The 16,355-nt window shown below is 47.8% G+C and overlaps 1 protein-coding gene across 1 annotated transcript; it reads right to left on the bottom strand.

Annotated features, from left to right (window-relative positions):
• Positions 1 to 207: 207 nt before the first annotated feature.
• On the bottom strand, positions 208 to 16,117 carry CHRNA2 (cholinergic receptor nicotinic alpha 2 subunit). The gene is made up of 5 exons (XM_084833174.1): positions 15,972 to 16,117; positions 15,222 to 15,266; positions 14,502 to 14,611; positions 11,013 to 12,102; positions 208 to 1,925 (listed from the first exon to the last, which is right to left on the bottom strand). Exons 2-5 carry the CDS (start codon positions 15,249 to 15,251, stop codon positions 1,800 to 1,802), a joined length of 1,356 nt encoding a protein of 451 aa, XP_084689300.1. The 5' UTR covers positions 15,252 to 15,266; positions 15,972 to 16,117; the 3' UTR covers positions 208 to 1,799.
• Between the last annotated feature and the right edge of the window lie 238 nt (positions 16,118 to 16,355).

Here is a 16,355-nt window from a genome sequence, read left to right as displayed (position 1 = left end):
ACCCCAGCTGTTTGCATTAGCTGCAAGAAGGGAAAGGAGAACGAGAACCATTCCCAGCAAGCAACTGAACAGCATCACCAGATGGACAATCCAAGCAAAACCATTGCTAGGAAAGCTACCACAAATCAGATTAACTACTGCTTTGAGGGAGAGGGAAAGAATGAAAATCTAGCTTCTGAATTTTTACAAAAACAGTATCTAAAAACTCAAGATTAATTTTTTTTATTCTGTCGCCGCGTTGCATTGTGGTGGACAAGTAAATGCTTTGCAAACCAATTCTGCAATCAGCAATCTAGCTCACAGCCATCGGCTCTAGCCGCTCCATCCCAAAAGTCCACATTGCCTCAGCAAAGCCAAAGCCGCTGGTCAGGGCATCGTTAGCAAGCCATCAAGGGCAAAAAGAGGAACCCTCTCTGCAAAGCTGCTTGGGGGTGGGGAGACACAGCAAGGGGGGCGGGGGAAGCAATATTCACTAGCCACAAAGAGGGGTTCCCTTCCCCTCACCCCATGATATCTACGCAAAACTTGATTTCCCCTCACTTCAAAGCAGAATCTTTTCCACCCTTTGAAAAGTCTTTGGGCCTTTGAGGGTCTTCCTGGTTTCCTGTAACGAAGAGCTGCAGTGCCTCCCACATGTGCAGAGGCTCATTTCGATTTCAGGGCAGGGACAGGATTTGGCATGGTGAGACTCACAGCTATAGTTAACAACCATGCTGCCCTCGTGGGTTACAGAGAAAGGCCTGAGGTGGGGTTGGCGCCCAAGGAGCATCCGCACGTTAGCCTCCCCTGGAAAGACTCAGAGTGACTACAGGGGAGGACCGCCGGTGCCATCATCCCAAGACGTTTCACGTCCACAGCCGCTGAGCATCGGCCATGGGGCCAGCGCACCGCCAAGAGTGAATGCTGTGGCCTATCCAAGGTAACCCAATATGGCTTCCATCCAAGAATTTGCACCAATGCAGGCATAACTTCTATGGCAGCAGACGTCGATCCCAAATCAAGTAGGGAATGGGTTACGTTCTGTGAAGGCCTCCCTGTGGGTAGGATCCAACTTCCTCGCTGCACCCCCAGAGCAGATACCGCTGGCAGGACAGGACTTCTGCATCTTCTCCTCCCTGCAGCCCCCTGTAGCCTGTACATCCTCCCAAAAGATATAAAACTGTAAATATAGTTAAAATGCCAGTTCCTACTGTTCTGTCACTCTCCAGCATGACCAAGGAACAGAACCCGGGGTAGGGCGATGGAGATGGAGGGGCTAAGCAGACAGGTGCAGGCTTGGGACTTATCCGTTGCAATCATGGGCGGGGGGAGGCTTAGCCGCCATGCTGAGAGCATCTCTTACCTTTACTACCTGCCATGCACACACTTTGTCATAATCATGGGCATTTTCTAAACAGGGGCTAACGAGATGTAGCCAGCAAGCCAATGGCTTTTTCCAGTCTGCAAACGGCACCCAGGCCACCCTGCCCCACCCAGCTGCTGCAGTCACCTTATTAGACCTCTCCTTGGCCTATCTGAATAATGTCGGATGAGGTTAATCTAGAAGGAAGTTCAGGTTCCCAGTCCCTATCATTGTTCCTTGTTTATAAAAACTGGTTCTGCTGACTGTGGAAGGACCCAGCTTTAGGTTCCCAGGCAACAGATGCTTCCAGTTTCGGATGGTCCTGGATCTGTATGTCCATCCCGTGGCGGGAGCCATTCAGTCGGTGAGCGATTTTTCATGCGGTGATTCTTGTGGAGCCCCCCGGCTAGTGTTGACGTCTTTGAGGAAGGCAGCCTCTCCTGCTGGTGCCCCGACTCTAGATCATGCCAGCCAGGAACGGTGGAAGGAAAAGGCCGATCGTCCCCAGCAAGCAGACGATAACAAACATCCAGAGGAAGATACGGTCGATCACCATGGCAACGTACTTCCAGTCTTCTTTCACCTGCAAACAAGTGAGAAATTGTGAACTGAGCACCTGGACACCAACCTTCCTTGTGTAACCCCCTGGTATATTTTTCTTCTAAGAATTCTGGGAGAATATTCTGCACATGCTCAGTAAAGGCATGAGATGGAGAGTGGCCATCATTCTAGGCAGCTACCAAAATTGCGGGGTAGAAGAAGTTTGCTTTCTCCGCCCTGTAAGACCCTGAACCTTTGAGACAGGGCTGTTTGCGTTGTTCCTGTGTTGCTGGTTCCTGATATAATCTTTGAGAAGACTGCTGCGGAGCTGGAGGGACCGGAGTAGAGGCTGTTTCTGTCTTCGGCCAGCAGAAAAAAATCAAGCTTCAAAGAGTTTTATTTATATTTTTGTTGCGGACTCCAGCTAAAAGACAGAGCTTTGGGAGGGCTGTGCTCTGCTCCATTGTTTTGGTGATAAGTGTATGGTTAGGCATGTAAAACTATTACATGTGCATTATTATTGTTTTAATTAAGATATTAAAACATATGTTAATTGTCCCTGTACAAAGCCTTTGCTGTGAGTCCTTTTAGAGACCCTGAAGAAAAAGTGTCACACTTGCAGTCTCCAGGACTCGGGTGGGGAGGCCCAGAAAGCATGTCCTGAACCCACCAGAATCATGTGCCTAAATGTACTTATTTCATTTAGAGGAATTTTTTTAGCACACACATCCCTTCAGTAAAGCAGAACGACAACGTAGACAATCCAGCGTGACGTTTCAGCGGAGTGTATGAAACCTGTTCAAGCAGCCAGCTTGCATTCTGTGTTGGAAGGCCTGGGAAGTGGACTACTGCAACAAGCTCTGCGTGGGGCTGCCTTTGAAAGCCGGTTGGAAACTTCAGCGGCCAGACTGTTGACCAGGGCCGGTGACGAAGTGTGTGTGACTCCCTTGTTACAACAGCTTCGCTGGCTAGTGCTCTGTGTCCTGGCACAATTCAAAGTGCTTGTTACGGCCTTTAAAGCTTTATATGACTTGGGACCAGGCTCCTTGAAAGACTGCCTTCTCCCATACCAGCCTGCCCAGGCCTTCAGGGGAGGGCGTTATCTTGGTCCTGTTGCCATTGGAGGCACGTTCGGTGGGGACACAAGAGAGGACCTTCTCAGTGGCTGCTCCCAAGCTGTGGAACTCCCTGCCGAGGGAGGCTACGTTTGCTCCCTCTCTGCTGTCCTGCCGCCAGCATGCAAAGACTATTTTTATTCAAGCATGCCTTTGGCATGTAAGGTGGTCTGTTGGGCTGGGTGCTGTTTTTATTCCTTTATCATTGCATTGTTTAACTGTGTTCTCAACGTATTTGTTTTGTGATGGTTTTAACAAAGTTTTTATTTTACATTTTTGGTTCTTATTAGCTGGGTTTGATGCCTTGAGCACCATTTCCTTTGTAGAAAGGAAAGGAAAGGTTCCTCCTGTGCAAGCACTGGGTCATTACTGACCCAAAGCAGGGTATAAATCAAATAAATGAACAGGCCATAGAAATGTTTTCGCCTGGCTGGGGATGGTGGGATTTTGTTTATTTATTTATTTACAATATTTGTATACCACTCCACATCCAAAGATCTCAGAGTGGTGAGCAGCAGCCAGGAAAAAAGAATAAAAACACCATGTTAAAATAATTAATATTTTTTTTAAGAAACAGAATTCTGACAAACCAAGTTTTGATAAACTATGTCTGGTCACTCAAGAAAGGCCTCCCAAAATAACAATGTCTTCAGGAGATGCTGGAAGGGACACAATGTTGGCGCCTGCCTGACTTCCAAAGGAAGGGGGCCACCACACTGAAGGCTCTTCTCTGGGTGAGCTCCAGTTGGGCCATGGGTCCATGTGGAACCCCCGGAGCATGCCCTCTGATGACCTCAGTGACTGGGCAGGTTGCTACCTCGATGAGGTCTGTGTGTTTCATTACAAAGCCACTAGGTGGCGCCGCTGTCCAATTTGCAGCAAAGGGGCTTCAAGCGGCATCCCCTCATTTGCACCGACTCCATGGTGGGCAGAGGGAAAATGCTGGACTTCCCTCGCCATGGAAAGCAATGCAGTGGAGCTCACAGGAAGCGGGAGGTGCCCCGGCGGAGGGCTGCAGCGGGTGCAGGACCCGCAAACCTCTGTGAGTGAGCAATCTCCATAGCAGGATAGAAGCCCTGAGTGAAGGAGCCCTCAGAGTTGCTACAGTGTGGGGCATCACCCTCCTTCTTTGTGCTCCATGACCTCAGACGTAGCCTGATATTTATGCTGAGGGCAGAGACTTTGGAAAGGCATGGATTTCATTCTGAGCGGCTGGGTCTGAATCCTCACTTTGCAGACACACATAGAGGTTAAGGAAAAATAAGGAAATTAAGTGTGAGATTCATTCTCATTCTAGTAGACTTTTCGCTCAGGCCTGATTCTTTGTTATCGTTTTTCACCCAGTGAACTGCTGACTTGCTCACCCCTCTCCGAAGTCACCTTTTGGCTTTGCATCTTTGATGATCACAACAACAAAAATTAAAGGCCCCCTCGTAACTCTATTGCTCAGGTAGGATGAAAAGGGAAAACAATGCCTTAGACAACCATGTGTTGCCAAGAGGGAAGGTTTCCAGTGCTCCATCGTTTTCAATGAAACAGCACCGTCTAGTACTGTTTAGTAGTGCAATGCCAACTTTACATACTGGGGAAAACCCACGATAAATTTAAATAGTTCATTATCTCCAGATCTTTTTAAGGTGGAATAACCAGGAAATACCTCTGGATGTGCCCTGGAGGTTGACAACGTCATGTAAAGGACCCACAAACTTCTGTGAGTGGCCAATCACAAGTGCACAATAAATGCCTCATTCAGAAACAGCCTCTGGGACAGCCCTTTTATACCTATAGCTATGGCAAGGACTTGCTTCTTCGAACCATCTTTTCACGTTATATGTCTGTTCTGACGAGCTCATTCAGGAATGGTGTTGCATGTTTGTGGTGCTTTTTTACAGAAAGCAATGCTTTGGTTAAGTAAAATAGTTCCTAAGGAGAACTTGTCTCTTGATGTCCTTGATAAATAAATTCAGTGTCAGTACAATACCTGTTGGACCTACAATAAACAGACATACTCTCATTCTGGGCAATTCTCACACAACCTGGTTGACACAATTTAACCTTCGTTTACCTACTGCGGCATGAGAACTTACCTATAAGAGGCAAAGGCGTCAGCACGTCATGGGCTGACACTGTCCTTTTGCATGGGTCTGCTTAGTTGAGAAGATATCACTAGATCCTTATGTAAATTGCCTCTTGTCCCTGGCCAATTTGAGAGTACTTCACTAGAGTGCTCTTCCATCACTGCAGTCATGCCAACCTCTCCTTACGTCTGTCTGCCAGCTTCATGTTATACTCTGTAACAACTTAATAATACTTACGTTCAAAGACTTCTGCCTCCCTCCCTGAATATAACACCCCCTTGGGAATTGACAGAAGAGAGCCCCATACAGGGCCAGCGTCAAGGGAAGGCATGGCCGGGCACCTGCCGAGGGCCCACCCCCCAGCAGGGGCCCCTGACAAGAGCCCCCTGGACCCGCTCCTCCGCTTTGCTGCTGCAACCTGCTGTTCACCGGCCTCTTGCTCCAGCCCAGATAATGGTGGTGACGAGAAGGAGGAACAGGCGATGCCGCGGCCTCCTCGCTCCCTGGCTCTCTGTTTCATATGCTCAAGAGAACTACATTGCTGGATCAGGTAGACTGGTGGGGATGACGGAGAGGGCCTTTTCTGTGGTGGCCCCCACTCTGTGGAACTCCCTCCCTAGGGAACTCCGCCATGCCCCCTCTTTAATGAGCTTCCGCCGTGCATTAAAAACGTGGTTGTTCAGGCAGGCATTTGGGGTGGGTTAGGGTATTTTAGAACATGTTTTTATTGTAGAATTGTATTGTTTTAAACTGTTTAATTATATGCTTGTACATCGCTCAGAGTGGCTGGGTGACCAGCCAGATGGGCGATTAATAAATTTAATAAATAAATAAACAGAGGATCCTATGCAGGCTTACTTGGACGTAAGTCCCGCTGCGTTCAACGAGTCTCCTTAGCAAGCCTATTTAGGATTGCAGCTTAAGGCTGTACTTCCTTCAGGAGTCTGTCCCTTGCCTCTGGGGAGCAAGGCAGGAGATTCCGTGACGGCCACCTTCTGTGGTCTGACCTCCTTCCTCCCCAGTTACATCTAAGGATGGCTTGAAATGATGGTGGTCATTTCAAAGCCATTTTTTCCCCGTTGAAAAGGAATGTTTTGATTCCTCCATTTTCAGTAAAATAAATATGAATGCCTTGCAAAACCCCAAAGATGCTTTATTCAAAAGGAGACCCAAAGGTATAAAAGGTGCCCCATCTGGTATTTGGGATGTCTCTGTGTGTGTTTGGGGTGAGGAATCAGAGATCGCCAGTGCAATCTAATACACGTCTAATCAGAAGTAAGCCCATTTAGTTCAGTGGGATTTACTCCCAAGTAAATGGGCTGACCCCTTCATGGATCACTGCCTTGCTGTGGCGAAGGGGCTTGCTTAACTCAGTGAAGCCATAAGCTATGCCATGCAGGGCCACCCAAGACGGACAGGTCATGGCGGAGAGTTCTGACAAAATGTGGTCCATGGGAGAAGGAAATGGCAACCCACTCCAGTATTCTTGCCAAGAAAACCCCATGGAACGTATCACAAGGTTAAAAGAGATGACGCCGGAAGATGAGCCCCTCAGGTCAGAAGGTGTCCAATATACTACTGGGGAAGAGCAGAGGGAATTTCCAAGTAGCGCCAGAAAGAGTGAAGCGGCTGGGCCAAAGCCGAAAGGACACTCAGCTGTAGATGTGTCTGGTGGTGAAAACAAAGTCCAATGCTGTAAAGAACAATATTGTTTAGGAACCTGGAATGTCAGATCAATGCATCAAGGTAAGCTGGAGGTGGTCAAACATGAGATGGCAAGATTGAACATCGACATCTTGGGAATCAGTGAACTAAAATGGACAGGCATGGGCGAATTTAATTCAGGTGACCATTATATCTACTACTGTGGGCAAGAATCCCTTAGAAGAAATGGAGTAGCACTCATAGTCAACAAAAGGGTGGGAAAAGCAGTACTGGGGTACAATCTCAAAAACGATAGAATGATCTCAGTACGAATCCAAGGCAAACCATTCCACATCACAGTAATTCAGGTCTATGCCCCAACCACTGATGCTGAAGAAGCTGAGGTTGATCGGTTCTATGAAGACCTACAACACCTTCTAGAACTAACACCAAAAAAAGATGTCCTCTTCATCATAGGGGATTGGAATGCTGAAGTAGGAAGTCAAGAAATCACCGGGATAACAGGCAAGCATGGCCTTGGTGTACAAAATGAAGCAGGACAAAGGCTAATTGAGTTTTGCCAAGAGAACACGCTGATCATAGCAAACACGCTTTTCCAACAGCACAAGAGGCGACTCTACACATGGACATCACCAGTTGGTCAATATTGAGATCAGATTGATTATGTCCTTTGCAGCCAAAGATGGAGAAGCTCTATACAGTCAGTAAAAACAAGACCTGGAGCTGACTGTGGCTCAGAACATGAGCTGCTTCTTGCAAAATTTCGGCTTAAATTGAAGAACGTAGGGAAAACCACTAAACCATTCAGGTATGACCTCAATCGTATCCCTTATGAATATACAGTGGAGGTGAGGAACAGATTTCAGGGATTCGACCTGACAGACAGAGTGCCTGAGGAACTATGGATGGAGGTCCATAACATTGTTCAGGAGGCAGCAACTCAATCCATCCCAAAGAAAAAGACATGCAAGAAAGCCAAGTGGCTGTCTGATGAGGCTTTACAAGGAGCTGAGGAAAGAAGGGAAGTGAAAAGCAAGGGAGAAAGGGGAAGATATACCCAACTGAATGCAGAGTTCCAGAGAATAGCAAGGAGAGACAAGAAGGCCTTCTTAAATGAACAATGCAAAGAAATCGAGGAAAACAACAGAATGGGAAAGAATAGAGATCTCTTCAAGAAAATCGGAGATCTCAAGGGAACGTTTTGTGCAAAGACAGGCATGATAAAGGACAAAGAAGGCAGAGACCTAACAGAAGCAGATGAGATTAATAAGAGGTGGAAAGAATATACAGAAGAACTATACAGGAAAAATCTGAATGTCCCTGATAGCCATGAGAGTGCGGTCAATGAACTTGAGCTGGACATCCTCGGGAGTGAAGTCAAGTGGGCCGTAGGAAGCATTACTAACCACAAAGCTAGCGGAGATGACAGTATTCCAGCTGAGCTATTTAAAATCCTAAAAGATGATGCTGTTAAAGTGCTGCACTCAATATGCCAACAAATTTGGAACACTCAACAATGGCCACAAGACTGGAAAAGGTCAGTTTACATTCCAATTCCAAAGAAGGGCAACGCCAAAGAGTGTTCAAACTACTGCACAATTGCGCTCATTTCACATGCCAGCAAGGTTATGTTCAAAATCCTACAAGCTAGGCTTCAGCTGTACGCAAGCCAAGAACTACCGGAAGTACAAGCTGGGTTTCAAAGAGGCAGAGGAACTAGAGATCAAATCGCCAACATTTGCTGGAACATGGAGAAAGCAAGAGAATTCCAGAAAAAACGTCTATTTCTGCTTCATTGACTATGCTAAAGCCTTTGATTGTGTGGATCACAACAAACTGTGGCAAATTCTGAAAGAGATGGGAGTACCAGACCACCTTGCCTGTCTCCTGAGAAACCTGTACGAGGGTCAAGAAGCAACAGTAAGAACCGGACATGGAACAACCGATTGGTTCAAAATTGGGAAAGGAGTACGACAAGGCTCCATATTGTCACCCTGCTTATTTAACTTATATGCAGAGTACATCATGAGAAACGCCGGGTTGGATGAATCACAGGTCGGAATTAAGATTGCTGGGAGAATTATCAACAACCTCAGATACGCAGATGATGCCACCCTAATGGCAGAAAGCCAAGAGGATCTCAAGAGCCTCTTGTTAAGGGTGAAAGTGGAGAGTGCAAAAGCTGGTTTGAAACTCAACATTAAAAAAACGAAGATCATGGCATCTGGCATATGACTTCCTGGCATATAGAAGGGGAAGAAATGGAAGCAGTGACAGATTTTACTTTCTTGGGCTCCAAGATCACCACAGACGGTGACTGTAGCCATGAAATTAAAAGACGCTTGCTCCTTGGGAGGAAAGCTATGGCAAACCTAGACAGCATCATAAGAAGCAGCGACATCACCTTGCTGACAAAGGTCTGTCTAATCAAAGCTATGGTTTTCCCAGTAGCAACGTATGGCTGTGAGAGCTGGACTATAAGGAAGGCTGAGCGCCGAAGAATTGATGCTTTCGAACTGTGGTGCTGGAGAAGACTCTTACGAGTCCCCTGGACTGCAAGGAGGTCAAATCAGTCAGGAAATCAACCCTGACTGCTCATTGGAAGGACAGATACTGAAGCTGAAGCTGAAATATTTTGGCCACCTAATGCGAAGAGAAAACTCTCTGGAAAAGACCCTGATGCTGGGAAAGACTGAAGGCAAAAGGAGAAGGGGACGGCAGAGGATGAGATGGCTAGATAGCATCACTGATGCAATGAATATGGACTTGAGTACGCTTCGGGAGAGAGAGCAGGACAGGAAGGCCTGGCGTGCTATGGTCCATGGGGTCATGAAGAGTCAGACACGACTGAACGACTGAACAACAAAAATGGGCTGAAGAACAGGTGAAATGAATCAGTGGGGTAAGGGACCCATTTCATGTGACCATTTCTCCTTGAATTACTGGGTCAATTTCATGAAATCTTGATTGAATTGCTGTATCTCACCAGCTCTGCTTACATCCCTTCTTGCTCCCTCCATTCCATACTACCTTATTGCACAAGAAATGTGCATGTGTGGTATGAAAGACAGTGGGTTCCAGCAGGCCATTAACTAAGAGGAAAAGGATGCAACTTCCAAGGTCTCAGCACAATGAACAACAACTTGTCCTGGACAGTTTGTGAGCTCGTGATGAGAGACAGGAGAAAGAGCGAAGCCTGGGAAAGAAAGGATGCTGACACAGCATGGAAGGAGTGCGCTTCTTGTTGCAAAGACATTTTCCGCTGAGCCCTGTTGTACTGCAAAAACAACACAAGGGAAGGAGGAAGTCAAAACACTGGAGAACCCCAACCATTGGAGTGGTGCGCGCGCCTGTGTCCCCAAACTCCAGGGTCCAATCTCACTATTTGGGCCGCCCATTGTAGTGAGTGGCATGTATGAATGATTAGAGCTTTGCATACTTACCTAGAATTGTAACAAATAAAAGGATATTAGCACAAAGGCAGTTCTGTGTGGTTGTGCTGTTTATATCCTCCCCTACAGAAGGTCCCAAATTTCAGGTCTGCTCAGCCTGGCACAAAGGTAAATTTGGGTAACAACCTCACCTACTGTGCCTCCTCCTCCTCCTCCTCAACCCTGTGCCTTCTGCGAGGCTGTTCCTCAACTGGACCAGGCTCCAGTTTAGACTCCAACAGTTTAGAACCCTACAATAGGGATTAGACAAGTTCTCATAGTAGGGGTCCCCAACCGTTTTGGGTCAGAGGGCACATTTGATATTTTGAGAGAGTATCGTGGGTGCTCTCACAAAATGGCTGCCATGGTAGGCATGGCCAGTCACAAAACACTCTTTCCCAGGATGCAAACTAGTGAGTCTAAAATAAAAGTAACTTTTCTTTTTAAGCCTCCCAGTTAAAAAAAAAGTTTTCATCTAAAAAATCTTTAAAAATAAAATAAAAATCAGGAGGGGCAGAAAGGCTGGTTGGGGCCAAGAGAGGTGGTTGTGAGCACATTTGTACCCACAGGCACCTCATTAGTAGACCTCAGTCTCATAGGAAGGATCTCTTGACAGCTGTATGTCTAGATAACTAAATGGAACCTCCATAGTCTGAGGTATTGTACCTCTGAGAACAAGATGCAGGGGGCATAGGACAGGAGACAGGCACAGCCATAATACTGTGTTCATAGCTCCTAGAGATATCTGGCTGGTCACTGTTAGAAAGAAAATGACGGACTGGCCGGGCCTGACTTCTAATCCAGCAAGGCAGTCCTTGGGTTCTCAAATTCAGTGACTCACCGAGAAATCTGCATCCTCAGCCCGTAGGTGGTTGGCAATGTAGTTCACCCCTTCCAGGGCCTTCAGGATACTTGGGGACAGCTTCAGCCCCTGCTCAGATGACGGCAGATTCTCTGTTTTGGTGGCAGGACGCTGGACCAGTTCCACGAACCCCCTTCCCAGGTGTCGGGCGCAGGTGTAGCGGTACTGGAGGCAGTGGTGGTGACAGATGCCTTGGAGGGGCAAACGGCCAGAGTGCATCCTCTCCTCATGGCCATCCTCTTCTTCGTCCCACTTCTCATCGATGTCCGTCTCCAGCCAACACCGTGACATGCTGAGATTCTCAGGAGGCGCATCATACTGCCCGATCACATCTTCACTGGCCACCCTCAGCCCTGGAGTTAACACTGGGGGGCGTTTCATGAAGAGCCAGCGGGGAATGAAATCCAGGAAGATGGTGTGGACCCACCGCGGCATCTTGTGGGTGCTCGGGGAGCGGTGGTGGACGTTCAAGACAAAGACGGTGATGACGATGGAGAGGGTGACGAAGATCATGGTGAAGAGCAAATACTCACCAATCAACGGGATGACCAGGGAGGTGGATGGGATGATCTCAGTGATGAGGAGGAGGAAGACGGTGAGGGACAGGAGGACAGAAATGCAAAGGGTGATCTTCTCACCGCAGTCGGAGGGCAAGTAGAAAACCAAGACGGTCAAGCAGGAAATGAGGAGGCAAGGAATAATGAGGTTGATGGTGTAGAAGAGTGGCAAGCGGCGGATGATGAAGCTGTACGTGATGTCAGGGTAGATCTCAGCGCAGCAGTCGTACTTTTTCGTGTTGTAGGTACCCACGGCCTTGATGATGGCCCACTCTCCACTTTCCCAGTAGTCCTTCAGGTCCACGTGGCGCTCCATGCTCTCCAGGTCAATCTTGGCCTTGTCATAGGTCCATGAACCAAACTTCATTTTGCAGTTCTGCTGATCAAAGGGAAAGAAGGTCACATCAATGCTGCAGGAGCTCTTGTAGATGGCCGGTGGAACCCACTTCACGCTGCCGTTGGAGAAGAGGTGTGCCTTTGTCATGTGCGTCACAGCAAACTCTCCGTCGGCACTGAAGGGAAGAGCAAGAGTGGGCGAGAGTTATGGGCGGGAGACTACACGGCTTTTAAAAAAAAACAGCAACCCCCCCCAGTGTCTTGTGGCATGGTACAGGCTAACACGTTTATTCCAGATGGGCAGGGATGTTGATCTGTTGCAGCAACACCAAGAAAGAGTTCTGTGGTACCTTCGAATTTATTGTAGCAGAAGCTTTAGTGGCCCAGAACCCACCACATTCAGAGTGGCAAAATTAGAGTTCCCACTCCAAACAAGGAAGGGTTGAAACTCTAATACCAATCTGCTCACAAACACGCAACAAGTAACACCCAGGAAACACACATGTAATATTTTGCACCCTGCAATGATTAAGAAGTCGCCATACCAGATCGACCTCACTTCCTTCTTTGATAAAGCCATGACAACTGGGTCAGTAGGGAGGGAGAATGGTGTTAATATATCCAGGATTCGTTGAGGCTTTTGACATGGTTCTCTCTGGTTTTTCCCAGAAAAAGCTTGAGAAATGCGGACTAAAATGCGGAATTACCATAAGATTGTTAGAAATGGGCAACAACACTTGTTAGTTAATTGTTTGGGCCAGTGGGAGGTGATAGTTGTGATAATCTTTCTGGCCTTGCTGACTAATCCTCTCTCTGGCAAATAAAGGGTTACCTTAATTAACCTGTATTTAATTGCCCTTTTTCTGCTCCTATATCTTGACCACTTCCCTCCTTATCTCTCCTCCTCCCTTCCCCCCACCCCGTCTGCAATGAGGTGCTGTTTTATTTTCCAGCAGCTGAGATGACTACATACGTTTTCTTTTTCACTTTGATAAATTTTTGTATCCTTCTTTTTCACCTTGTCTATAAGTCTTAACAGACTGTTTATTGCAACTGCTATCTGCAAATTTATCAAAACTATTCCCAATATTCCCACAAAGATGGATACAGAACAGAGTGAAAAGCCCACTCCAAGAAAAACTGGAACGTATCGACCCCAGATGGGAAAGAGGCATCCGGCAGGAGTCCGTACGTTGGGGATAACCAAGTCAGACAATTGTTCCATCTAGCTCAGTACTGTCTACACGGACTGGCAGCAACTCTCCAGGGATTCAGACTGGAGGTGCGGGGGACTGAACCTGGGACCATTTGGATGCAAAGCATGCCCTCTACCGCTGAATTACATCCCTCCTCAAGTCCCAGTAGGAATTGGGGTCCCTATGAGTTTCTTGGCTTAGGGCAGTTTTCCCCAACCTGGTGATCTCCTGATGTGTTGGACTAGTCCAACACATCGGGAGAGCATTAGGTTGGGAAAGGAGGGGTTTAGGGAGCAAGCTTATCCTTTTCAACTGAGGAGGAACTAAAAAAAACCTGAAATTCCATTCCTAAAAATTATCTCAAGGGAAGGTCACTGCTGGGCCTCCAAGCAAGGAAGGAAGCGCACCACGGACTTCTCACTTGACTTGGAAGATTGCAGAAGGGAGGGCCAGTCGAGATACAGCCAAACCGTGGTGCTCATTTGAGAGGTGTCTCGTGAAGGATAATGTTAGATTGACTTACAAGTATGTGCAGATCAGAGCTGGTGTGAATATTTGCCCAGGGACCAGACATGTTTTCACTTTTACAGACTGATGTGCAGCAGCTCCAGATGCAAGCGCTTTATCCTGCCCTCCAATGCTCACTTCTTTTCATCGCTCCTGGGGCTTTTCTGAACATTACAGCGCACACTTCTCTGTGCACCTCTTGCAATCCTTCACCCCTCTCCTATCTTCCCACGTGGTGCACATACACACACCCTGATCAAACTCCCCAGTTCACACCAACAGACCAGGAACTGGAGCAGTATTTCCACAACTGAGACGTACCACTTGATGGCAGCATAACACCAGCAAATAGAGGGCAGCCGAGCTGAGCCGACTTTCCATCGCTGCCTGGGTTGTATACATATTTGCACAAGAAATCATTAGCAGGTACTTATTTGTTGGGCCCGGGCCGGGCACCATCCTTCAAGGCTGCACTGCCAGTGAGGGGATATTATATTCAAAAGAGGGACTCGCCACCCAGGAAGCACATCATCCAGGGCAAGGGTGACTGCTGTGTGGAATGTGATTGCACGAGATCATGGCTGCCTTGCGCCTATTGTCTGTGGCACAATTCTGAGCCTCCCTCTCAAGCCACGCCACATTTTCAAGAACATACCCAAAAGTATATCCCCAGAACAGAACACGCATTTGTAACCGAACAGGCCAAAGGGCTTGCTCAAGGCCACTGTTGTGACACAGGCGACCGAAAGCGCATAAGAAAAGGCCCGCTGGAGCAGACCAAGGACCTATCTGGCCTCACATCCTGTTTCCCCCAGGGGCCAGCCAAATGTCCCTCAGAAGCCCCAGGCCAAGTGCACCAGGCCATCCCCTACTTGTTATACAGCACAATGTCTGGGATCCAGATCATCTCAGAAGGCACACGGATAGAAGTGACATTGTCAAACTCCGCCGGGTTCCACTGCAGCTTGTAGTCATTCCACTCCTGATGGCAAGGAAATAATTCTGAATGTATTACTTTCTTAGGTACAGTCTCCTGCACTTTCTGTAAGGCAAGCATTTATCCCCCAATAAGCGTGGACTTTTTAAAAAGCATTAAACATAAACATTTTAGTGGGCTTTGTTCCGAGCTTGGTAAGGGACAATGGCAGAGGTGGGGGCAGTCACAGCTGCTAAGCCGAACACCCCCGGTTCAGTATTTTTGCATGGCTGAAAGCCACAAGGCTGAAGGACGATGTGACCATCGCCATGCAGCTGAAGTCAGTTCCTAGCTCCCAGTTCTTTAGTCAACATGGAGCTGCAGGAGAAGCTTGAATAAGGCACAGGGACAGGATGCATGAAGCGCTGGGCTGGACTCAGGGCTGGGGCATCTCGTTGGGGCAGGCTCCTGGCAAGAGGAGGGTCAGCTGGGGCTGATGGGAGTTGCAATCCAACACATCTGGGGGACAGCAGGTGCTGGGAGGCCAGCCTGGGTTCTCCACAACTGCGAAAGGCATGCAGACTGTTTCACTCTCTTGCATGTGGTCACCCAATCCCTTGGAGTCTCTCTACCCCTGAACTTTGCTAGATGTTGCTGGCCTGCCCATCCTACCTACCTGCTTCAGCCAAACGTTGGTGGTCATCATTTGGTTCTTCTCGTCCTTGGTTGGCAGAGAATGTGTGGGAGAGAAGCAGAAGAAGTGGTTTGATGGAAGGGAAAGACACACATACAGCCCATTCCTACCACAACATTCAGCCCTGCACAGAGGGAGATATTACAACTGTATGGGAACCCTGAGCTGAACTGTCCCCCACTGGTAAACCAGAATGGGGCACTTAAATGCCTGCTTTTTGATCTCGGAGAATGGCTGCCACATTCAGCTGATGGTGCTTTCCATAATATCTGAAGGGGAGCACGTCCCTGGCTGCTTCTGTGGGCTGCAGCCACTCATGGCTTCCCCAGTACACATGTATTCATGCAACAACATGTATGACCTTCTAGGAAAAGGATAATGAACGACCTGAATTTGGCTATATGGCATCACAAAGCCAATTCAGAGTGAGGGCTTTCCTGCTGTCACTCTGAATGATGAATGGGCTCTCCCACACCAGAGGTACTCAAGACGAGGCTGGGCAGCCACCTGTCGGGGATGCTCTGACTTGGATTCCTGCATCGAGCAGGGGGTTGGACTCGATGGCCTTGTAAGCCCCTTCCAACCCCGCTATTCTATGATTCGATGATAATCCTTTCCCGCCTTTCACGGTCCCTATCCCAATATTGTTGATGAGGAAGCGCTTCCTGCAGCTGTTGAATATTCTTGCAAAAAGTGCCAGAAGAGGGATCAAGTGCTGCTTGGTCTACATACCACATCGATCAGCTGAGCAATGGATAGACCAAACCTGACGATAACGACATCAGAGGTACTGGGGACAGGCCTGGACCACTTGTTGTAAGCGTTGAAAAGGAACCTGAAGAGCCGCTCTTCAGCCTGGGTGCGTGTCCAGCCTTGGACAGATGCTGAAACGAAAAGGACGCATCAGAAACAGGCAAGCTAGGCTGAGCCACTGTAAAATACGAAGGATCACTGCGCATCAGCCATCAAATGCCCCTAAACACTTATTGCACATATCTATTAAATATGGTCAAATAATGAAATCAAATACTGCAGTCAAAGATCAAACACAACCAGTTGTCTAAAATACTTCACATTTATTTAGAGAGTTCAAAGCACTTTGCATACATTATCTCA

Source organism: Heloderma suspectum, chromosome 1, assembly GCF_057233095.1.
Source record: "Heloderma suspectum isolate Gila_16-S chromosome 1, 16-S_ref, whole genome shotgun sequence".
Classification (NCBI taxonomy): Eukaryota; Metazoa; Chordata; class Lepidosauria; order Squamata; family Helodermatidae; genus Heloderma; species Heloderma suspectum.
This window is presented reverse-complemented; position numbering and strand designations above follow the sequence as displayed.

Coding starts and splice junctions, on each gene's coding strand:
- CHRNA2 (XM_084833174.1), bottom strand. CDS start 15,251: ATGATGACCACCAACGTTTGGCTGAAGCAG. Junction 12,103..14,501: donor GACATTGTGCTGTATAACAA/GTAGGGGATGGC, acceptor TCTTCCCTTCAG/TGCCGACGGAGAGTTTGCTG. Junction 1,926..11,012: donor CTGAGGATGCAGATTTCTCG/GTGAGTCACTGA, acceptor ACTTGTTTGCAG/GTGAAAGAAGACTGGAAGTA.